A 25,000-nucleotide genomic window follows, 5' to 3' on the forward strand; every position below is an offset into this window, starting at 1 on the left:
TGTGTGTGTGTGTGTGTGTGTGTGTGTGTGTGTGTGTGTGTGTGTGTGTGTGTGTGTGTGTGTGTGTGTGTGTGTGTGTGTGTGTGTGTGTGTGTTAATATGTGTGTGTGTGTGTTAATATGTGTGTGTGTGTGTTAATATTAGTGTGTGTGTTAATGTGTATATGTGTGTGTGTGTGTGTGTGTGTGTGTGTGTGTGATTCACCTCGGTCGACTTCTGGTCAGCCAGCCAGTCTTCCCCATTACGGAGCGAGCTCAGAGCTCATAGACCGATCTTCGGGTAGGACTGAGACCACAACACACTCCACACACCGGGAAAGCGAAGCCATAACCCCTCGAGTTACATCCCGTACCTATTTACTGCTAGGTGAACAGGGGCCAAACATTAAGACACTTGTCCATTTGCCTCGCCGCTTACCGGGACTCGAACCCGGATCTCTCGATTGTGAGTCGATCGTGCTAACCACTACACTACGCGATGTGTGTTTAATGTGTGTATGTGTATGTGTGTGTGTGTGTGTGTGTGTGTGTGTGTGTCTGTCAGTCTGTCTCTGTGTGTGTGTCTGTCAGTATGTCTCTGTGTGTGTCTGTCAGTCTGTCTCTGTGTGTGTCTGTCAGTCTGTCTGTGTCTGTGTCTGTGTCTGTGTATTCGTGTTCGTGCTTTTTACAGAGAGAGAGAGAGAGAGAGAGAGAGAGAGAGAGAGAGAGAGAGAGAGAGAGAGAGAGAGAGAGAGAGAGAGAGAGAGAGAGAGAGAGAGAGAGAGAGAGAGAGAGAGAGAGAGAGAGAGAGAGAGAGAGAGAGAGAGCCAACTAAGGATTGACTCTGCTGTGTGACGAAACAATAAAAAATAATCATTGCTCTTATCTTCCCATCGAGGGGAGTCTGTCTACAAAGTTAGGGTCATGATAGAAGAAAAAATAACTATGTAATAACTTATTCTTTCAATCAGTCAATAATAAGCAAACATCTTCCTCTCGCGTAACTCACAAACCACACAAACTAGCAATGGGAGTTTGTTTACAGTACTAGCGACGTCCTCCCTTCCCATTTCTCTTCCCTTCCTTCCCCTCCCACTCGAGCTCGCTTTCCCTACGAGTCGGTTCAGTGTTGGGGGCTGCAGGGTGACCGCAGGAAAGTGTTGCATCGCTGAATTAAAGGCGATGGGCCGTCCCTGGCTGGCGGGTTGGCACTGGGGGGTCGCTCAAGGGCGGTACACACACACACACACACACACTGACACACACACACACACACACACACACACACACACACACACTTGGACTCATCCTCTTCGATTATCGTGATCCTCGTCATGACTGTCTTTGGGCGAGCGGTTATCTAGGGGTCCTGTCACGTGGTCCCGCTGTCCTACCTGAGACACCCTGTGAGTTTCTCGTCTGCTGTCCGATCCCCAAATCCTATTACCAAGGTCAAAAAATGTCTTTCTATATACAATTCGCCGGTGGTGGGAGTGAAACTTTATTTTGTTAGGTCAGTGAAGCAGGAACCATTTGTTTTTGTTTTCTTTTTTTTTCTTTTATTTGTTCACTTTTCTTCAATACGTATATTCATTGTTTTTCCATTCTCTCACTTGCTAAGATGGGGTTCGACTCGTTGCACACAAAGATTAACAAGAAAGCGTGGGTTATGTTTTGCTTTTATTTGGCCTAGAGGTGCGAATGTTTGATCAGAGTGAGCGGAGACCCACTTAGTGAGAAGCACCGCTGCCTCCAACAGGTAGGAAGGAGCGGAGGGAGGGGAAGCCCGGCGCCTGTGATCACCTCCACGCCCCTGCCAGCGACATTAAGAAAAACGTCAACCAGCACCTGCCTTCGAGGGAAATATTCAGCCTCCTCCACCACTCCTTCCATCTCCCCGGGACGCCCTTCCCTCCGAGGTGAATGTTATAGGACTAGCGACCCAACGTAGCGTAAGCGCATCAGTATCAACATCTTGTTTTCAAGCCAACAATAAACCGTGTTGAGCATTGTTAGCTTTTGATGAAGGATTAACAGCAGAAGCAACAGCAGCACCAACAGCAGCAGCAGCGGCAGCAGCAGGAACGTAGGTGCCTCATACGCTATGCAGGAGTGTTTGTGAGAGGGAGGGAGGGGGCGCCTGGGGCCACCCCGGCCTAACACACCCACATTCCCGTTTTTATCCTCTATTTCCAGTCGTATTTTCGTCTGCCTTGTACACCACACCTTCCTGCATACTCCATTTAATTACGTGAGAGTGAGAAAACAGCACAAACTGCCGATATAAGCCCAGAAAGTAAATAAAATAATAATAATCCGAGGAATGTGGCAGTTCAGCTCGCCTGAGGCCATGCCCCCAACGAGCTGCGCAGAGCAAGTGTTGCAACAGCTCCCTTCAGTCCACCCTCTTCATACTCTCCAGCTATCGAGAAAATGCTGAAAGTATCTTATATATACGAGAATATCCAAAAATATATATGTAATAATTCCTCGCTGTGAAAGAGACGGTGAGTGAAGGTGAGAGCTCAAGTTCCAGCCGTGGTCGCGGCGGCGGTGTGGCCCCGGGCTGGCCGGCCCGCCGCCCTGCCCCGGCTGGCCACATCCCTCGCCGCTCCTCTCCGCCACACCCGGAACTGCTTTACTTAACGGCTCACATCCGGTTACAAATTAGGTAACGGGAGGCATGTACTGCTAACGGAGTGATCGCACACGTAAAATTACCGGAGCGTTGATGAGCGACTCGGGCGACTGGCGACAACACCTAATTACAAGGCGTCACGGCCACACGGTTTAGTGTCTCGTCCACCCATTAGCACGGAGGCCGCTACTCTACGTGCAAGGACTCAGACAGCCCGGAACCACGACCTTGGCTAAATCAATATCCGAAAACTGCATGACTGATGAGCCTAAGTGGCAATCCTGCCACCCTGATAGTACAGCACGAATAGGTAATGCGTGGGCAAGCTTTCAAACTCCCCTTCCCACCAGCGGACACCACGAAGTATCTACGCACCGCAACCAACGCCGCCTAAATAGCCCAAGGGAGCGCTGTTTCGTCTCATTATGTTGTTCCCTCGCTAACACCTACCTCTGGGCTCTTACACAACACAGTTCTGCTCGGTCAATATCAAACATCTGAGAGAATGGATACTCTTCTCCTTCAATGTAATAATGTAATTATCCAGTCTCCTTCCATCCAGGTGTCCGAACAACGGTGATGTTGCGACTGGCTTGTATAAACCCTCAGACATGTTATTGATGCAGCGAAGAATGCTGTTACTTGCGGGCTTTTGTCTTCCGCTGCTAAAAGAAAATAAATTTATATATATATATATATATATATATATATATATATATATATATATATATATATATATATATATATATATATATATATATATATATATATATATATATATATATATATATATATATATATATATATATATATATATATATATATATATATATATATATATATATATATATATATATATATATATATATATATATATATATATATATATATATATATATATATATATACATACACACACACACACACAGACAAAGACAGTGTGTGTGTGTGTGTGTGTGTGTGTGTGTGTGTGTGTGTGTGTGTGTGTGTGTGATCTGATTTGATAAGGTATCGAGTGTGTCAAGATTTCAACAACGACTATTTTTGTCTGCCACTGAAATGATTTATAGCTCATCTTTCAGAATAGTTTGAAGCATTATACAAGATCTATGTAATTGTTAAATGAAGCAGACCAGGCACGTAACTAGAAAAGGAGAAAAGTTTTACTGTAGTAGCCAGTAATAGACAAGCAGCCAACATAAAGGAGTGAAGACTTCAAGTTAGTTATCTTTAACACCAGTATAGAAATCACAGGTGATGACGCTGACGGTAGTGGTGATGATAGTGATGATAGTGATGATGGTGATGATGATATTGAGGATGACGATCGCCCCAATAGTGACGATTACGATGATGGTAATGATGGTGATGATGATGATGATGATGATGATGAAATGCATGAATAGTATAAATAAAAATATAAAATCTCCCTTAGATATCCTCTCCCCTTCCTTTGCAATCTCAAACACGTTCCGTCTGACTTGCTACAATGTGCCTTCACTATATGCTGTAAATGACACGAGAAAACACAAAGGCTACTTGAGTTCATTACCTAATTAGTTTGGGGACTCAGGGGGGCGGCTGGTAAAAGAACAATTACGTCCCTTAATTAGATAATGTACCTTGTTATGTACACTACACTAATTTGGATGTAATAGTTAATAATACATTGGCTTCCGTTCCTCTGTCTATTACTTTACACAGCTTTACTATATCAACATTTTCATTGTAACATTAAACAAAGCTGAAAAAAAGAGTATATATAAAGTTTTACAGCAAAAATGACATGAAAAAAATAATATTCAACAATAAATATATTTCAAAATCAACGAGATCAGAGAATAAGAGAGAGGAAGACTAGGGAGTTTCGTTGCATCATTTCAAACGAAGCCTCATTTTCAGGTTCAAACGCTCTCGCTCCGCACGTTCGTATATGCCGCTCTCATTTTTATCATTATTCATGTAGAGCTCGGCGTCCCCTCGTCCGGCAGATTACATTTCCTTGTTCATGGACGAGGAGTGAAAAAATAGGCGACTTTATTTTTGGCATCCTACATATTGAACCGAGCACTTTGTAAGGTATTATACATATACACATATACATATATTGTTACGTCCATTTCACATCACATCACATCGACCCTCCCTCCCTCTCTCTCTCTCTCTCTCTCTCTCTCTCTCTCTCTCTGTGCTAGCCTATTTCCATATTTTCAAAGAACTTTTTAATATTTTGATCCTTTATATGCATGTTATGATGGATATGTAGTGCACAGAAAAAAAACATTGCCATACGATATTCATCACACACACACACACACACACACACACACACACACACACACACACACACACACACACACACACGTAGATAAAAGAAAGGGAAAAAAGCAAAATAAACAAGCGTCAAGGTAAAATGAAAACGAAATAAGGTATAGAAAAAAAGAGAATAAAAAAAACATGTATATATGCTGATGAATACAGTCAACGGGAGTCCTTTCATTGCCAGTAGTACTCCCGCCGCTGAGGTAAAGCTAATTTCGCCTCTGCTGGTTGCGTTTCCAAAAATGTTTAATTTAATCGAGTCCCGAGAGGTTTCGTTTTACTTGAGCTACCCCTTCCTCCATTTCCTCCTCCTCCTCCTCCTCCTCCTCCTCCTCCTTCCTTCATATGGAAAAGTGGTAAAGGTGTGTTTCTTAAGGTTATTCACGAGGACATAGTCGAGTTTCTAGGAGGAGGAGGAGGAGGAGGAGGAGGAGGAGGTCTAAGTCGTGGGTCAGCAACGAATAATTTCTAACGTGAGGGCGAGACTAGCTGTATTGGATTGTTAATGGCAGGAACTGGAAGCAAAATAATGGTGTGTGTGTGTGTGTGTGTGTGTGTGTGTGTGTGTGTGTGTGCGCGTGTGTGTGATGGAGGGAGGGGGGGTGATTAAGTCCTTACCTTTCACCATTACTGACCCCCTTCCCTCTGTTCCCCCCTCCTTCCCTTCCTCTCTCTCTTCTCTCAGTTACCCCTCCCACGCTCTCCTTTGACCCCGCTCTCCTACTTTTTTTTTACGCAGCCCCGTCACAGAGAGAGAGAGAGAGAGAGAGAGAGAGAGAGAGAGAGAGAGAGAGAGAGAGAGAGAGAGAGACTGTACACATCTGATCACAACATAAGCAACAAACATATGCTACCCTCCGTTACCGACACATTATTGGCATATAGCAGTAAGTATTTCTGTTGCAAAGGATTGGTGCGCGCCTCGAAAAAAAGTGACGTAAAAAAGAGCCATCGGGGTACAGTTGCGTTCGTGTGTGTGTGTGTGTGTGTGTGTGTGTATGGCGGCAGCGGCGGCGTGTGGCAGAGGTGGCGGTGCGGTGGGGTGGTAGTGGTAGTGGTGGTGGTGGTGCTGGCGAGAGCGAGTGAGGCTGGCTGGGTGGTGGCGGTGGCGGAGTAGCGTGAGTCGTGGTCCAACCAGCCAGTAGGCAACATGACTCAGTGACGCCTCCCTACCTCACTCTACCTCTCACCCGGACTAACCTTCCCTCCGCCACCCTAGCTAGTGTTTAGTGTCCCTCGCGCGAGTGTGTGTCTCTCGGAGTGTGTACAGTGTCACCACATCGCCCAGGATCCCTCGCTCCCAAACAGGTGAGTAGGACGCCGCTGGCAAATCCGCACCTCGAGTCGACACTCCTCAAGGATTTTTGGCTATGCATATTTTTTTCTCCATTCAGCTGGAGGTGAAAGTCGTCACAGTCTCTTACTGCACCAGGCATCATGAGAGCACCTGTGCGTCCCCTTTGTCCTTCCCGAGTGTCTTTCCTAAGTGTTGTTTTGGAGTGCATCGCGAGCGCTTGCATGGTTAAGAAGGGAGATTAATTTTATGTCTTTCACCCACTTGTATCCCACGTAGTATTACGGTCACTGTGTTAGAAAAATCGTAAATAATTTGAGTTTTGCGCGTGGCGTCGAGAAAAACATGAGGGTGAGGGCCAGCGAGGGGCGGCGATGGGGCCAAGCGAGAAGGTACAGCAGTCAAGGACGTGTGTGTGTGTGTGTGTGTGTGTGTGTGTGTGTGTGTGTGTGTGTAGTGCCTCTTGCTGGAATACTCGTGCCTCGTCCAAACGTGGCTTGAATGTCTTAGCTTCTGCAACCCTCGTGACTCCCGTCCCCTCCCCGTTCTCTTTTTTTTTTCTCTCCCCCTTGTGTGTGTCCCTCTCCGTCCCTCCCTCCGTCCGTCCGTCCCTCCCTCTCTCCTTACCAGCATGCCACAGCCACGGTAACCACAACCTTCTCAACCTTTGTCTCGCTCTGACGCAGGAGAAAGTAAAATGTGCTGATCAACTTATGCTTATCTACAATCACCCGAGTGTCTGGAGGCGTCGCGAGTGGATGTCCCAAACACACACACACACACACACACACACACACACACACAGGAAAGATTTAGAAAGGAGATCAGAGCCCTAACACCGACCCTTAGCACCCGCGGCACACCAATAGAGGGGGAAGGACCTAGGCATGATCAGAATGAGAATCACACCAATAAAACAACAGCAACAGCAACACGATAGCGACAGACCCACTCCCCGGCCCGGTAAACCTCCCCCTGAGACACATGGGTGGTATGGGTGACGAAGAGGCGCAGGTAACAGGTGAAAAGAGGGAACGTGTATAGATAGAAAAGGCCTCGCTAGTCGCCAGGTCACCAAACAGATCGCTAACTCTCACCCACGTCCCGCTCACCATCACGAACGAAGTTAACCAGGCGTGTCATGATTAAACTTCCAGATGGTTTTTTTCATCACATCCTTCACTAATTTAGGGTTTTTTAATGATTTTTTGTCGCCTTTTTCCTGAGTCTTTTCTGGGCCCACCGCTCATAGGAATCTCAGGATATTCAGTTTTTATTTCTATTTTTTTATCATCTATACATATCTCGAATGCAAATTACAAAGGATCCAAGACCACTTTTCCAATCATTCCTCCCCGGATAGGATTACAAGCTGGTGAACATCAGAATGCTAATCTATTCTCTTGTTTTTCTCTTCTGTGTGGATCTTACTCCGTGCCTTAAGTCTTTCGGAATTTCTTTGAGGTTAATTAGGCCTGTCGGATTGTCTGTGATAACTATCATTTCAATCTTCCTCTGCCTCTTTTTTGTCTATCTAGGTCTCCTCTGTCTTCGTTTAATTCGTTTATGTCAAACTGAAAAACACATGAATCTCTAGGAGCGTTTGTTTTTTTCTTTTTCAGTTCTTCAGATTTGAGATACTTCCAATCGGCACTCAGGCTCATTGGGGCTTTACTGTATCCTTCACAGCCCCCTGACGGTCACTTCGTCCTTGGATGGGCTTTTTAGGGGGCCAGTTTTGGGATCTAAGGACGAGGCTGGATATTGGAGTGTATTTTAAGTAATTTTCATGAGCTGCTTCTAAGTGAATGTGTGAAAACTGCTCTCGCCCACTAAGACTACCACTATCACTACCACTACTACTACCACCATCACCTCACAATCTAATACCTCTGAATAATTATTGGCTCCAGGGGCAAATTTCACTTCCATTCTAACTTTTTTTGTTCTACAAGAGGGTCAAGTTCTTAGAAGCTAATAATGAAAGGCAAATAAACAAATGGTTTTGTCTCGCCTCACTGTCTCAGTTGTGAATCAAGAAATTTATAAAAATAAACAATCAACAGAATCCAATTCGCAAAATCAAAAGTATATCAACAAAATTAAGCGCAAATTACTCTTTAATTTACCAAGTCACATTCTTTAAATACTTTATCACTAAAAGACTAAGACGAACCGTTTACAATGCATCAAGCCATAAACCATCCAGTAATAAAATAAATAATCTGAAATGAGAGGAAGAAAAAAATCTTCTTTAGAACAAATAATACTCGAAAAGTGAAATCATTAACTATCTGTAGACAGGAGTAAAGAAAATGTATCATCTCAGAGCAAATAAAATTAAAGGAATATTCAATTCATTACAAACCAGAAGGCAAGGAAAAATGGTGCCATAAGGCAAACAATTTGAGAACAGTATCATCCCTTAGAAGAAATACGTAGTAAAAAAAATAATACATTGCACAACAAAGGAAAAGTTACTGATTACATTACTATACACTTATACAGTATCTCCTCGCCCACACCACCATTTCCCCATAACACCATTAGGATGACAGTAAGGGTGGCGCAGTTGACGACCGGTTATCAACAAGGAGACCATTAATATTTCTCCCAGCGGCTACTCCTTGGCATTCCCCAGCTCACACCAACTCCGGCATGCATCCATTCTGCGTATAAGGGACGCCAGGTACGGCAGGTGAGGGCCACGCGGTGTACGTGCCTGTCCGTACATATTTAGTCGTCCGTGCACACCGCGACCCCCAGCAGGTTGACCTTAAACATGTACTACTACTACTACGATCACTACGGTTACTTCTACTACTACATCTAGCATTATCAAAGCTTCTACTAAAATTACTACCATTTCATTCCTCGTCCTCCTACCACTAAAACCACATTTTTTTTATTGTTTCTACTACAACCACCGCTATTACTACATCTAATATCACTACAACTGTACTCATGCACTTCTATCACAACAACTATTATTCCTATTGCTATTACACCATTACTACCACTATCGTTTACCACGTCACCACTACTACTACACCTTTAATGATAATACTAATTATTACTATCATTATAATGAGACTTCCCGGGTTATGAATGCTTTTCCTTCGCCTATTTATCCTCTCCAACGAATTTTGTTCACGTTCTCAGTTAATTATATCTATATTTTGAACTTCATCAGTAATACTTGCCGCTAAAATTTAGTAGTAGTAGTAGTAGTAGTAGTAGTAGTAGTAGTAGTAGTAGTAGTAGTAGTAGTAGTAGTAGTAGCAGCAACAGTAGTAGTAATAGTAATAGTAGTAGTAATAGCAATAGAAGAAGCAGTAGTAGTAGTAGTAGTAGTAGTGGGAGTAGTAGTAGTAGTGGGAGTAGTAGTAGTAGTAGTAGTGGTGGTGGTAGTAGTGGTGGTGGTGGTGGTGGTGGTGGTGGGATTGGTGGTGGTGGTGGTGGTGGTGGTGGTGGTGGTGGTGGTGGTGGTGGTGGTGGTGGTGGTGGTGGTGGTGGTGGTGGTGGTGGTGGTGGTGGTGGTGGTGGTGGTGGTGGTGGTGGTGGTGGTGGTGGTGGTGGTGGCAGGTGGTGGTGGTGGTGGTGGTGGTGGTGGCAGTGGTGGTGGTGGTGGTGGTGGTGGTGCAGGTGGTGGTGGTGGTGGTGGTGGTGGTGGTGGTGGTGGTGGTGGTGGTGGTGGTGGTGGTGGTGGTGGTGGTGGTGGTGGTGGTGGTGGTGGTGGTGGTGGTGGTGGTGGTGGTGGTGGGTGGTGGTAGTGGTGGTGGTGGTGGTGGTGGTGGTGGTGGTGGTGTGGTGGTAGCAGTGGTGGTGGCAGTGGCAGTGGTGGTGGTGGCAGTGGTGGTAGTGGTGGTGGTGGTGGTGGTGGTGGTGGTAGTAGTAGTAGTAGTAGTAGTAGTAGTAGTAGTAGCAGTAGTAGTAGTAGTAATAGTAGTAGTAGTAGTAATAGCAGTAGTAGTAGTACAAGCAGTTAGCAGTATCAGTATCAGTAGCAGTAGCAGTGGTGGTGGTGGTGGTGGTGGTGGCAGCAGCAGCATCAATAGCAACAGTAATAGAAGTAATTGTTGATGTTGCTTTTGCTATAAGAATAAATCAGTGACGTAATTTAACAAGTAATATTTGCATTTATTCATTTTCTATTTTTCTAGTGAACGCAATGACAGAAAAGACTGGTGATAAAATAACGTCAGAAAATACAAAAATGTCCATCACAAACTCCACGCAAAACTACTAATCACAAATACAAAGGGACGAAAATATACAAACTTCATTCGGATTTGTACAGAGCACACCGTAATACACAAATACAAACACCTGAACATTCACACATTTCAAATATCACAATACAAGCGAACGATATTTTCTTGTCATACCTCTCGGTGGTAGTAGTAGTAGTAGTAGTAGTAGTAGTAGTAGTAGTAGTAGTAGTAGTAGTAGTAGTAGTTTCAGTAGTTGTAGTTTCAGTAGTAGAAGTAGCAGTTTCAGTAGTAGAACTAGCAGTTTCAGTAGTAGTAGTAGTAGTAGTAGTAGTAGTAGTAGTAGTAGTAGTAGTAGTAGTAGTAGTCAGCAAAATCCTCATTCCTCCCTATTAGAAGCAATCTACCTTTATCTATTCTTATCAGTTCGTCTTTGCCATTTACCTGCGTGATTATGATCTCTAAGAGGCAGTCCAGGTGTGCTAGATGTTAACGACCCCCTTTGGAGACAGGTAGAAGGTATGGGCGATGGGAAGGCTAAGTAGGGACAGAGAGGGAGAATTGATATTAAGACTAACAGTAGACAGAAATTGAAAATATATGCTAAACAGGGACAAAAGAAAGAAAACTAAGAAGAGAAGTAAAAAAACGATAAAAGGGAATGTTTTTATAGGGATTTTGTTATGGTTAGAAGATATATGTACCACTATCTGTATTCTTCCGTAGGTAGAAAAGAGGAAGAAAAGGAAGGCAAAAGGAAGAGGCGATAAGAAAGAGGAGGAGGAGGAGGTTGAAATTTAATCAGTGCTATGGCTTTTTCACTGCTTTTGAGTTTTCATCGAACACACACACACACACACACACACACACACACACACACACTAAAATTAATCATTATAATCTCAACAGTAAGAAAAACAACGTATCTTCTGTCTGACTTAGGAATGAAAGATTACGAAGAGAATGAAAAAAAAGATGAAGGCTAAGGGGAGGTTGGAATTAATGAAGGGATAATGGAGGGGGAGAGACAAAAGAGGAGAGAGGAAGCAAAAAAATAATGAAACTACGTAGGGTGGAAGAGTAAAGATCTAGACGTGCCACAAAAGATGAATAAGGAAGCGAGGAGGAGAAAGAGAGAAGAGAGCGAATATTAGGTGACGAAATATGAACAGGTGGAGGAAAAGGAGAAGTAGGAGACACGGTGGGAGGGACGGATGGAGGGGAGACCTGGAGGGAAGGAGAGGAGGGACAATACCGGAATGTGAGAGAGAGAGAGAGAGAGAGAGAGAGAGAGAGAGAGAGAGGTATGGGGGTAGATGGTGTCTGAAGGTTGAGAGAGGGTCAGGGAGGGCGCGAGGGCAGGAGGGAGGGAGGGGGACAAGAGAGACAGTATTTGGTCACAGTGAAAGTTGACCAGCAGAGTACAGAGTCAGTCTCTTTTTTGTCTATCCTCCGTGTTCATTTATTTTCTTCCCAAGCGAAACAAAAGATGCAAAAAAAAATAACTTCGTAAAATGTTACGTTATGATTGAAATTTGCGTCTTATTCTTCTGCTTATATATCATTGTTTTAATTCGTCGGTGTTGTTCGTTTGCTTCCTGTGTCTATTTCCGCCCTTTTTTTTTATTCTCAGAAAATTTTGTTTTAGTTGCAATTACGCATCGTTCCTTACCTTTACTCTTTTTTTCCTTTAATTCCTAAATCTCTTAAAAAAAAACAATAATATAACTTAACATTAATATTTTACGATATAATCCTGCGCAATAGAATGGGTACCTTCTTTTTGGTTCTCACTTTTTTTCTTTCGTCTCTCTCATTGCACGAGTCTTTCTGACCATTAATACAAATATTCTGCTATCGACGGACTCACACACGCCACGCCTTTAAAATTAAGGAACAGTCACGGAAAGGTTAACGGGAGCAGCACGCAATGTAAAAGCGTGACCCAATAAGTCTTTGTGAAATCACGAACGCCCAAAAAAGAAACCAAAAAGAAGAGCCCAAAAGAAAATGGCAAAAAAATATGATTCTTTGTTCCAAACTATGATTTTATGTGCACAAATACACACACCTAAAACTCCACCCACCCAACTAAACACACACACACACACACACACACACACACACACACACAATGACAATCTAATGTATCAATCAAAAACACTACCTGTGGAGTCTTAACTTATCACATGCACTTTCACTTGCAAGTGACGCCGCATCTGTGTGTGTGTGTGAGAGAGAGAGAGAGAGAGAGAGAGAGAGAGAGAGAGAGAGAGAGAGAGAGACGCACAACTGTCTCCTATTCATACACTAAAAAAGATCACAAAAACTACACGTTACTCGCAAAAATAGCCTGCAATCCTGTCACGTAGCAGCTGATTGGATCAAGGCAAAATACCACCTGCTCTACCGGGCAACCTGGACTCGCACCTTGTCAATTAAAGTCCTCTTAATGTGCAAATGTAAACCAAATCTTCAGAGGGAGTGCTTTGTGGTTGTTGTTGTTGTTGTTGTGTGTGTGTGTCTGTGTGTGTGTTTCCTTTTTTCTGACAATACCTAGATGAATGGTTAGCTGTCTGGCTGTCTGTGTCTGGCTGTCTCTCCTTCTCCCTCTACGCTACAGTCACTCACCAATCGGATGGTCTCCTAAAGCCACTTAATGGTGTTGGTTGACTCTTGTCACCTTTAGACAATCGCTGTGCACACGACTATCACGCCGCCACTCTCCTTCTCCTTCTCCTCCTCTCTCTCTCCCTCTCCTCTCCTCTCTCCTCTCCTCTCTCTGCTCTCTCTCTCTCTCTCTCTCTCTCTCTCTCTCTCTCTCTCTCTCTCTCTCTCTCTCTCTCTCTCTCTCTCTCTCTCTCTCTCTCTCTCTCTCTCTCTCTCTCTCTCTCTCTCTCTCTCTCTCTCTCTCTCTCTCTCTCTCTCTCTCTCTCTCTCTCTCTCTCTCTCCCTCTCTCTCTCTCTCTCTCTCTCTCTCTCCTCTCTCTCTCTCTCCTCTCTCCTCTCTCTCCTCCTCTCTCTCTCTCTCTCTCTCTCTCTCTCTCTTCTCTCTCTCTCTCTCCTCTCTCTCTCTCTCTCTCTCTCTCTCTCCCTCTCTCTCTCTCTCTCTCTCTCTCTCTCTCTCTCTCTCTCTCTCTCTCTCTCTCTCTCTCTCTCTCTCTCTCTCTCTCTCTCTCTCTCTCTCTCTCTCTCTCTCTCTCTCTCTCTCTCTCTCTCTCTCTCTCTCTCTCTCTCTCTCTCTCTCTCTCTCTCTCTCTCTCTCTCTCTCTCTCTCTCTCTCTCTCTCTCTCTCTCTCTCTCTCTCTCTCTCTCTCTCTCTCTCTCTCTCTCTCTCTCTCTCTCTCTCTCTCTCTCTCTCTCTCTCTCTCTCTCTCTCTCTCTCTCTCTCTCTCTCTCTCTCTCTCTCTCTCTCTCTCTCTCTCTCTCTCTCTCTCTCTCTCTCTCTCTCTCTCTCTCTCTCTCTCTCTCTCTCTCTCTCTCTCTCTCTCTCTCTCTCTCTCTCTCTCTCTCTCTCTCTCTCTCTCTCTCTTTCTTCTCTTCTCTTTCTCTCTCTCTCTCTCTCTCTCTCTCTCTCTCTCTCTCTCTCTCTCTCTCTCTCTCTCTCTCTCTCTCTCTCTCTCTCTCTCTCTCTCTCTCTCTCTCTCTCTCTCTCTCTCTCTCTCTCTCTCTCTCTCTCTCTCAGCATTCTCACCACATTAACGCTATCGGTACATCATCCGTTTCTTCTTTTTTAAACAACCACAGTACCACTTCAACCGAGGAGTTGCTACTATGTAATACTCCACCCTTGAGTAGGAGGAGGAGGAAAGGAGGTTGAGGAGGAAGGAAGAAAAGTGAAATTTTCATGACTTTTAACTTCTCAATAATTATGGCTACTCTTTCATTCCATTTCTCTCCCCAACATGATCTATCAAGTATCCTTTTCCCTTTCTCTCTCTCTCTCTCTCTCTCTCTCTCTCTCTCTCTCTCTCTCTCTCTCTCTCTCTCTCTCATCTCCGGTGAACTATTGTTTTGATTGACAACAAAGGCTATTATCCAGCGGGGCGGGGAGAGGGTTCATGTGAAGGGCGGCGGGCGGCCTCTCATTCACGTCTCTCATTAAACTTTCTAAGTTCGCCAATTAGTCGTAGCTACAGCCAACCCCAGCGAGCCTTCCGACCTCACCTCATAACCCAAGTTCCCGCCTGCCTCCTAACACCACGTAAACCTCACCCGTGATACTCTACCCGGTGCGGTATTCAAAATATGGACTGTACACCGCCAATTAGTATTCGCAACAGTGGCTGGGATTAGCGTGGGCGTGTTGCGAGGACTGACCGGCACGCTGCTACTGCTGCCGCCTCTCGTGCCGCCCTCCCTCCCTCTATGCGTGCATGTGTGGAAGTGCAGTTATTTGAGAGCTGAAAATCATCCCTCGAAATCTGCATTGAAATACCTGGCTTTGTGGTGCATCTGTGTAACCCAATAGCAGCACGATCGCTACCACTCGGCCTCCCTTGTACGAACCACGGCATGTTTATGATGCGAAGTGTTGTCGGGTACTGCTGACTGGTTACTGATGAGTTAATTGTTCTACGGTACTAAAGTTTAATTTTGAAGGTTGTAGTTAAATACCATTTGGTGCTAAAAACCAGTTCTGAATGAAACGAAGTGTTGTTGAGTACTAAAGACTATTTTTGTAAGTAGCAGTTAACTGTTGAGTACTAATGACTAGTTTTGAATGTTTAGTAAGTGTTGCGTACTAATGACTCTTAGTTAGGTAGCTGAGTTGAGTACTGAGAATAGTTAATAATCAAATATTTGCTTACTGTTACTAATGATATTTTTTGTATAATACCAACTGTTATTTAGTACTTAGTTTCTTTATCTTTTTCCTTGCAGAGGGGAGACACCTTAACCGTAGCTCACCTCCACCACTGCTACCACAAAAATGCAGGTGGAAAAGCTCGTTTCGAAAGCTTCAAACAGGTAAGAAATGCCACTTCTTTATTCAAGTCGACGCTGTTTACGCATGCACTCATTCACCTACCACCTTCAGCCCCCATCCACGCACACCCACCCACCCAACAATCCCTCATCCACACTCGCCCACATATGCACTATCCATGTACAAACATCCACGCAAGCCCACTGTACTCACTCACCCGTATACACAGGAGTCGAATGCAGATGCCAGATAATGCTACACAAAATTTGTGAAAATATAATGGAAACTTGACGAAAAGAAATGACGACAATTATGCAGTGACAGCGGTGTGCTAAGTATGTGCATCACGTTTTCCACTTATCATTCTTTTCTCAACATGAACGTCTCTGTGATCGCTTTACTAATTGGAGGCGGTAATTATGTGACCGCAAACTGCACCTTAACGAGACTCGGAGTAAGCAAAAACCGAAGGAGCGTAGTGTTCCAACAGATGGCAAGTTATCAAGCAATGCATAAACTGTTATTTGTTTATCGTTAATATTTAGGATGCCTGGTAATTTCGATGTAATGCTGGATTACTGACTAAAGGACCAGAAAAAAAGAATAAGAAAAGCTAAGGAGACAAACTGGGTATGAAGAAAATGAATGGGATGAAAAAAAAAAAAAAACTATGCAGACACATACTTCAAAGAGTTAATACAAGTTTTACACAAGCACGCACACACACACACACACACACACACACACACACACACATACATTGGACATGATGGTGTACACACACACACACACACACACAACGCCTATAAAAAAAAAACTAACGGCATAAGCACTGACCTTATCGGGAGCGGCGCGGACCAGTGACTGGCTCTCAGCAAGCGTCCCGGCTCCGTCAGGCGAACCCGTGGTGATGCTTGTTCGTCTCGGCGGTTCGTCTCACTGCCCCGTGAACCTCCCGATCTGTGACGGCAAATGCAGCGTTCGCAAAAGCCGGTAAGGTTCAAATTACAGAGCAACTCTCCTCCCTGCAAACTAAAAACTAACATCATCGGTTGTAAACTTTGCGGAACGAACCCGCCGACATCACAGACAAAGGGTCTGAACCGCTGTACACGCCCAAAACGAACCACTAAGTGAACCCTCGTACCTCGTAAACAGCAGAGGCAAAACCGCGACACCATCACCGGAAAGCAGAGCAAAAAAAAACATGGAATAAACAGACGAGTAAAGCACAAGAAACGAACTTACAAGAAAAAAAAAACATCTTATTAGCATAACATTAACTGAGTTCAGAACAAATTCTTTCACTCCAGATAGACTTCGATCCTATATACAATCAGTAAGATAGTCTGAACCCTCAAGGCTATTCGTAAAGTGCATTGAAACCAACACTAGTAAATGTAAAAGATAATCCAATTTCACTGCAACGCAATTCCAGATGCTTCACGATTGTATCTTTACATGCAGAGAGAGAGAGAGAGAGAGAGAGAGAGAGAGAGAGAGAGAGAGAGAGAGAGAGAGTACTTCCTAAGGCGACACCTGAGAGAAATGCCTGGACCACACCCACACCTGCACAGCTTCCAGCAATCAGTACTTGCCGCCATGACGCTGCATGGACCAAACCCTTCGTCACCTCTTTTCCATTAAACTTACATTTCTTCAGCACTTTTTTCTTTGTACCCTTCTTCTCTTAACCTTCCGAGTCCATTTTCTACATGTAGTAATAAAGGGCTAGCTAACCTTTGCTAATATGAAATGTAGGTGTGCATCCCGATCACAATTCTTGACGGCAGGGTATAAAATCGTTCACCCCACTTTTTTTGTCAGCATTAGACGTCTTTCGATGCATTCAGATGACTCTCACTGTTGCATTTTAATTCCCTCACTCTTCGTTTATGTAGCCTTCACTTGTTCTCTGACACTGATGACCTGCAGTAAGAAAGAGACACTTGGTTACACAACACGTGAAGATTGTATGAGAAAAGGAATAAGACTATAAAATCACAAGTTTTCCTACTTTTCGTCGTTATGTCTCGATGTAATATTACGGGGAAGTCGTGTGAGGAATGCAATGATAATACAAAATCATATAAACAATCCATTTTTTTCTTTCTTTCGTTTCTTAATATAAAATTACAAGAAGTTACGGGAGAAATTCAGGAAAACTAGAAAATTACGTTCTCCTCTTTTCCTCTTCACGTTGTTTCCTAAAGGCTTGGATGATTCGATAAGCACACTTCGTTACTTAGCATTTCAGAACGAGGTTAAGTCGCGTGCAGCCCAATTAACTCTTTATCATCTTAAAGGCATGACGGTCCACATGATATATGCACAGATTTAAATCATAAAAGGCTAATAGCGTAAAATATAAGACGAAGTAACAATAAATTACTTATGATTGAACACGGAGGAGATGCCTGCAAACAAAAGAACGAAAAAAAGTCATTTTGGATAAATTCAAGAATAAATGCAAAAAAAGATGCATATCTAATCTCTCTCTCTCTCTCTCTCTCTCTCTCTCTCTCTCTCTCTCTCTCTCTCTCTCTCTCTCTCTCTCTCTCTCTCTCTCTCCCCAGCAGCATGAACACAAGCATCCAATCTCATCTCATCTCTTTTTTAATAAATGGGGGAGATATAGAAGATGACAGGGAAAGGGAGGGAGGGAGAGAGGGAAGGGATTGGAGAGAGGGGGCTTTAAATCTCAGCTAACACCTCCTTCCACAACACCAAATAAGACTACTTAAAATCTCTTTCTCTGGCAGGGGGACCGGAAGCCATTTATCTCGCCTGACACGCCCCGGCTCCCACTCTTTACTTCACCTGGCGGGGCAAGCAACAAGGTATAATTGGGGAGTATCTTATCGCCTGGGAGCTCCTGTCGCATTGTATCTGATCACCGCCTCGGCTCACTCTGTCTAATTGGGCGATTTGGTTCCAAGGCTCATCTTGAAAACCCGATGTGATTCCTGGCTCGTGTCCTCCTTCACCATCTGGCGAGCCGAGATTCCAGCCGCAGGGGAGGGAGGGAGAGCGGGAGAGCAGGGAGAGACGAGGCGGAGTGTGGGAAGGGCTCGGTGAAAGAGGTTAGCAAGGTGTGAAGCTTCTATGTTACCTGTGTTACATCTTGTTCAGCTGAGACAAGACTTGTTTACTTATACATAACATTATCGTCTTTTTATCTTCATTTGCGTGTGCTGTAAATTAGAGGTTAAACGACTTTGTCCTTTTAAAACATGTTCATAAATGCGTGGATTAAATACATATGTTTGGTAGCTTTTATGTATCCAACCAAAAAAACAAAAAAATAAGAAATACCATTTCACCAAACTCCAATAGTTTAATATATTACATAAGGAAAATAAAATAAATAAAGAGAGAAAGACTATTAATAGTGTTCATATATTTTACTATCAAACAATGAAAGCAATCCATATGTCCCAATGAGATAAGTAACAGTAACACACACAGAACACCAGAGAAGTCACTAATAAGGTAGATATACGCATTTGTCAACGTGCGGCGGTGACAAGGGAGTGATTTAAGACATGTGATTTGGATGATGAGCCACTTCTCAGGTGCTAAGCGTCCTCACACGAGAGGGAAGAGTAACGGGAGAGGGAGGGGGAAGAGAAGGGGGCGGCAAGGGGTGGGGAGGAGTGGCAATTACCTCACCATTACTGGGGCAAAACTTCACCTGAGGACCGGATGTGAGACATTACGTGGTCGGGAAGATGCTCCGGCACGCGTCTCGACTGGTTTGGGTGATACTTAGCGTGTGTGTGTGTGTGTGTGTGTGTGTGTGTGTGTGTGTGTGTGTGTGTGTGTGTGGAAACGTGCCAGCTTCTGAATCCATTAGAGGTATAATTAATTGACTGACTGAGTCTCTCTCTCTCTCTCTCTCTCTCTCTCTCTCTCTCTCTCTCTCTCTCTCTCTCTCTAAAAAATAAAAAAGGACCTTTGCACTGGGTGGCGGCGATGATTGTGGTGGTGAAGCTGGTAGTGTGATAAAGAGCTTCCGCCGCCTCCAGCATCCTGCTCCTTCTCCTCCTTCTCCTCCTTCTCCTCCTCCTCCTCCTCCTCCTCCTCCTCCTCCTCCTCCTCCTCCTCTTCTTCTCTACCCTCTAGCGGCGGGCACGCGTCTTCTCCAGCTGTGTTGACAAGTTTAGTACAGAGTGTCGGGTGTCAGTGGAGTCAAGCCTGGGGCGGCGGATGTTGTAAATTTGGAGGGCGGGTTTCGAGCAGGAGGAGGAGGTGGAGACTGAAGAGAAGGAGGATTATAAGGACTAGTCTTGGAGTAATAGAAAGAACACGGAAGTAGCATCTCCACCTTGCAGCACAAACACCTGGTGACCCTTTCATACTCTCTCAGGGGTAAAGAAATTTCTTGTTGTGGTCTTCACTTCCCTTCTCTGAACAAGATAGATGTCCCTGCGCTTCTTTTTTTTATTTTTTTTTTACAGACCAATTAACCTTCATCGGTTTTTTTTTTTTTCTCATTCTTTCTTAGCGATTCAATAAACACGCGAGGCTGGTGTTAACATGACCGTGGAAGGTTCATTAACGCAAGACAAGACGAAAAAGTTCAAGGGTACCTCCAACTTGTCGCATCCCAAGAAATATGGAGAAAAAAAAAAGTGTAATTACAGTCCGCGCATTAAGTGCTTTTTTTTTTCCTTGCATTAACGATTATCTCATATTTCAGTTTCAAAAAGGCACAAAAGAGTTCGCTATGCCCCGCTGACCAAATTACACGGTGCAAATTTCAAGCGGCCTTTTCTTAACCTTCTCGTGTCGTCCTATGCGCTTTTATTCCGCCGCAGAGTTATAAGTAAGAAAGAAAATGTATTCACGATGAGATACGATGCACTTGATCATGTCACTCGATCTTAGCCCGTGAGAGAAGCTGAAAATTTTGTTTTTAATCATGCTTGTTCTATTTCAATCTGAGTGACGAAAAAATATGAATGGTAAAATTGTCTGAGAATTATCAAAGGTCTTCCCAAAATAGATTAGTCTATTTGAGAAGGTTCTACATTATAGAAAAAAAAAAAAAACACGAATCGCTAAAAAGATATACGTACATATATTTCACCCTACTAAAAGAGTCTAATTCAAAAGCGTGAGAACGAAGTAGTCTCGAGACCAAGCAAGGCAAAGGTCACCCAAGTAAAAACGTTAAAAAGCACTAAACTCCTTGGCAGGTATTTTAATGTGGCGAGGGAGGCTGGCGGCTGTAATTTGGCGAGCTTATGGACACAGGTAATGGAGCGACCACACTCACCTGTGCTTGATTCAGGTACACCAGGTGAGAGAGTTCCATGAGACGTACAGGTAAACTAGAAGGAGGTGAAGGTAACTTGCTTTTTTCTTCGATTCTTCTCTATGATTTTCCAACAGTAATGCATGTCATATATTCGAGCACGTTTTTCCTTCTCATTCTTTACATTTCCATTAGTTTCATCCATCAATTAATACCATAAAAAAAAATTCTTTCTCTGTTATATCCATTCATATCCACACACTCGCTTCTCATTCACGCCACATTCATTCTTATAACTCTCATTCCATATCTGTGACCTACCTGCTATCTTCCCACGCCTCCCACCTCCCCACACCTGCCATTCCTCCTCCAGAAGCCACAGGTATTCTAACGCCAAAACCCGTTTGACAGAAGCAACATGTGGCCTGGAAGGATACGAGGGCCAGACGAGACGAGGCTGAGGGAGGGTGGCTATTAACATAAATTCGGCATGCTTTTATTCTTCCCATATCGCTGGATCTTAAACATTAATCTTTGTATACTCTTTTTAGTGCGAGGGTTAAATGTCCTGTTTTTCGTTTCATCGGAGGTCAGCGTGGTCTTAAATTTACGGCAGGAGGTAAAAGCATATTAATTAAATTCAGGTAAACTGTGCACACAACTATACCTGTCCTAATACGTCCTGCTAAGTCACCTGTGTTTTTCCTGGTTTAATGCTGCCGAAAATTTACAACTGGTCTTATAAAAGTAGGTTCATTCATGACTCTATTTAATCCTTTACTGAGAATGAAAGGTGTGTGTGTGTGCGTGTGTGTGTGTGTGTGTGTGTGTGTGTGTGTGTGTGTGTGTGTGTGTGTGTGTGTGTGTGTGTGTGTGTGTGTGTGTGTGTGTGTGTGTGTGTGTGTGTGTGTGTGTGTGTGTGTGTGTGTGTGCAAGACGCCTCTGTTTTAGTACACTCATCCTCCGAACACTGCACTGACATCATAACACATAGTTCGCCATTAATTGTACACTAGTGCGCTACAAACTACGCTATGCATCTTGATTATGGTGACGCCATGCTGAATCACACTGGCCAGATTATGTGGCGGTGAAATGCAATCTTCCACACCGCCTCGAGACATGTGAGGGAAGGAATATAGATGCACCTTCACAAACCGGCTGGGCTGAGGCAACCACGAGCACCTTGGAGCGCTAATGGAAATCTACGTAAAAGTTGCCTCACTAACACAAATGAGGGTTTGGGCAAATCGTTCGTTTCTTAAAGGACACGAGAACGCCACCTTGCTGCTTGGTTTCCTTTGTTTGGGTGTGGTCTTGGTGTCTCGCTCTCGATTTTATGCGACCACAGCAGAGGCAACTTCATAAACCTCCCAGACAAATTGGTTCATCGGGTGCATTTTGCTCGACTTGTTCTGAATCTATCTTGAGCTGTACTGATGTGATCGCTTTTGTATTGAAATGTGGCTGGTTCTGGTTATCCTCCGTCTCATCTTTTTCCTTCCTTCCCTCTTCCTCCTCCTCTTTCTCCCTGTGTGTGCGTCTCTCTCTCTCTCTCTCTCTCTCTCTCTCTCTCTCTCTCTCTCTCTCTCTCTCTCTCTCTCTCTCTCTCTCTCTCTCTCTCTCTCCAGACTGAACGTAGTGGTGCTGGAACAAAGGAATATTCTCGCACCCGCTTTCTTCTTCAACTTTCTCAAACGTGCATTGAAATTAACTCTCTCTTTCGATTTCGCTCAAGTATCATCTTCCCTTTGGCCGCATTTTCCCACCCCCAGCAAGGAACACAGACGAGGCATCATAAAAATCACACACACCTGCCACATACCTTCCACCCCCTCAACTTCACAACTATCTCTTGCTCTTACCTCCTCCGCTACCCTCCCTGCCTTTCCTCCCCGCCACCTGCAGCCCCGCGCCTCCCCTAGGACCGGCTGGCAGGGGGAGGCCACCGGATGCTCTACATCCTTGAGAAAAATCCCGTCTGGAGTCTGAACGTCAACAATGTACTGTAAAAAAAAAAGACAGCCAGGTGTGCGCTGCTCGCCGTGGAGGCATCCGACTCGAGCCTCGTCTGGTCGTTGAGCGAAGTCGTGCGTGTCGTGATGAATGGCGTGTGTGTGGCGTCGCTGTGATGGTGCGCAAAGGTGTGTGGTGTCGGGGTACGCGCGGTCACTCGCCCCGGGCTGTGGCGGCCTGGATTGCAACCTGTTTCTTTCTTGGCCGCCCGGCACCCCGCAAGACCCCGCCCGGCCCCTTGTCGCCGCCGCGTCGCGGGTGAGGCAGCGGAGGCTCGCCCCGGCTGGTCCCAGTGTGAAATATTGGAGAGCGAGTCTTTGTTCAGCCGTGTTCGTGGCCCTTCGAGGGAGGCCAAACCCGAGGTGTCTTGCTATGGCCTTAATTTAGGAGATACGTGAGTATTTTATTGAGGCAGGCATACTAACTCTCTCTCTCTCTCTCTCTCTCTCTCTCTCTCTCTCTCTCTCTCTCTCTCTCTCTCTCTCTCTCTCCCTCCCTCTTTGCGCCTACGTCAGGGAAAAGCAAGAGCCTGACCTTTTTCAAAGCCAGGTCAACCCCGAGGCAGAAACCTGTTTTCCTCAAATTCGGGTGTGGGTCAGCCGGCGGGAAAGAAAGAAAAAAAGTGGCGACTAGCGATTCATCTTGACGAGGTATTCTTCTTTGACTTTCCGTCTGGCCCAAAGGTCGCCTGGGGCGGGTCAGGACACAAGTCTTGGGTCACCTCGCGCTGCAGGGCTGCCTCTCACCCTCTCACTGCAGCCTCCGCCACTCACCTGATTCAATCCGTACACTCACTCACCTTCTCTCACTTCCATTCACTTTTTTTTTGCCACTCAATAAACATCTACATCCAATCATCTATTTGGCAGACCATTAGCCCCGGACAGTCATCAGCTATACGTACACAAACATCCGGCTCCTTAAAGCACTTCAATTTTTTGCACATGAGAGTGATACTGGTCAAGGGCTACGGGAAAAAATATATCATCAATCCCTATAAGTTCTTAAGGAGGTGGCCTCTCTAGTTTTGGAGGCGTCTTGATAACCATCTCTTAAAAGTGGTGAAGTCAAAAGAATAAAAATAAAACAATCAGATAATTTTGCATTCCTAAAATGAAAGTAAAGGAAGACTAGCCACATATATGCATAAGAATCTTGTTCAAAATGAATTCGTGGTCTCAACAAAAAAAGAAACAGGAAATTAAAGATATAAAATAGTGGTTACCCGTTTTAGGAAAAGGATGAATGTCGGTAAACATGAAACACGGGAAGGTGAATGTGGATCAAGAAGAAAAGTTTGGTCTGGCAAGGTGAGAGCAAGGAATAGTTGCCTCATCAGGACTATCAGTCTTCCTGGATCCACTTCGACACTTTCCATCGAGTCACTACAGTCAGGAACTTCATCATATTTACTGTTCGCTTTAAATGATTGATTAAATATCCTTGTTCTTCTTTTTTCTTTTTTCTTCATACGATCACGCGACAGGGAATTCGATTCTTTTTTTTCTAATTTAACAAATACTTGTGGGAAAAAATAAAGTGTTGATAAAAAAAAACCTAAAATGCATCGACCAACTTTTTCCTTTCATTATATTTTCCCAGAGAGAGTTATTACTGTGGGCGCTAATTAAGGTAAACATTTCACCGCACAGCAAAAATAGTTATTTTTCCTTGTAAGATCTTTTTTTCAGTTAACTGGTGATGCAAGTGGTGGTGCTGATGATGGTAGTGGTGGTGGTGGCGGAGGCCGTGATGGTGTTGACATCCAGAAAACATTTGCTTCCTTTATCCAGCTCAATGAAGGATAACTTTTCACCAAATAAGAACAGAAAAATTTAGAGCACAGAGTAAAGCTCCTTCATAACACCAGCTCAACCAAGGATAATTTTTGACCCAGTATGGAGAAAAAAAAATAGCGAAATGGCAGTTGGACATTTATGGAAAAAAAACTCAAAGAAAAATTTTAGAAACACAAAAGAAATCAAAGTTAAAAAGAAGACATGAAGGTAATTATCACGTCCAACACTTTTCTTTAATCAATGAAATAAAAAATGCAGTTAACATTGAAGTTTTCTCATTCACCATGCTTAACCACCAGCTCCACTACCACGAAGAGCCAGTCCATCCACTGTCACCTCACAAATACAAACAACTCAAACTAACCAAATTAATGTATAAAGTAAACAGATATTTAACTTGAGAGAGAGAGAGAGAGAGAGAGAGAGAGAGAGAGAGAGAGAGAGAGAGAGAGAGAGAGAGAGAGAGAGAGAGAGAGAGAGAGAGAGAGAGAGAGAGAGAGAGAGAGAGAGAGAGAGAGAGAGATACAGAGATAGTGAAAGAAAGGAAAGTAC

General features: G+C 44.2%; 1 protein-coding gene across 6 annotated transcripts in view; it reads left to right on the top strand.

The window, feature by feature from the left end:
• Positions 1-5,989: 5,989 nt before the first annotated feature.
• LOC123510974 (BTB/POZ domain-containing protein kctd15-like) overlaps positions 5,990-25,000 on the top strand; it is a 105,770-nt gene continuing 86,759 nt past the window's right edge. For 3 of the 6 annotated variants that reach the window (XM_045266528.1, XM_045266529.1, XM_045266530.1), the window contains exons 1-3: positions 5,990-6,246; positions 15,328-15,414; positions 18,136-18,213. In XM_045266528.1, the coding sequence (XP_045122463.1) occupies positions 15,377-15,414; positions 18,136-18,213 (116 nt within the window). In that variant the 5' untranslated portion in view covers positions 5,990-6,246; positions 15,328-15,376. The remainder of the gene's footprint in view (positions 6,247-15,327; positions 15,415-18,135; positions 18,214-25,000) is intronic. The other 3 variants (XM_045266531.1, XM_045266532.1, XM_045266533.1) reach the window with 2 other exon arrangements.

Source organism: Portunus trituberculatus, chromosome 30 (assembly GCF_017591435.1).
Source record: "Portunus trituberculatus isolate SZX2019 chromosome 30, ASM1759143v1, whole genome shotgun sequence".
Taxonomy (NCBI): Eukaryota; Metazoa; Arthropoda; class Malacostraca; order Decapoda; family Portunidae; genus Portunus; species Portunus trituberculatus.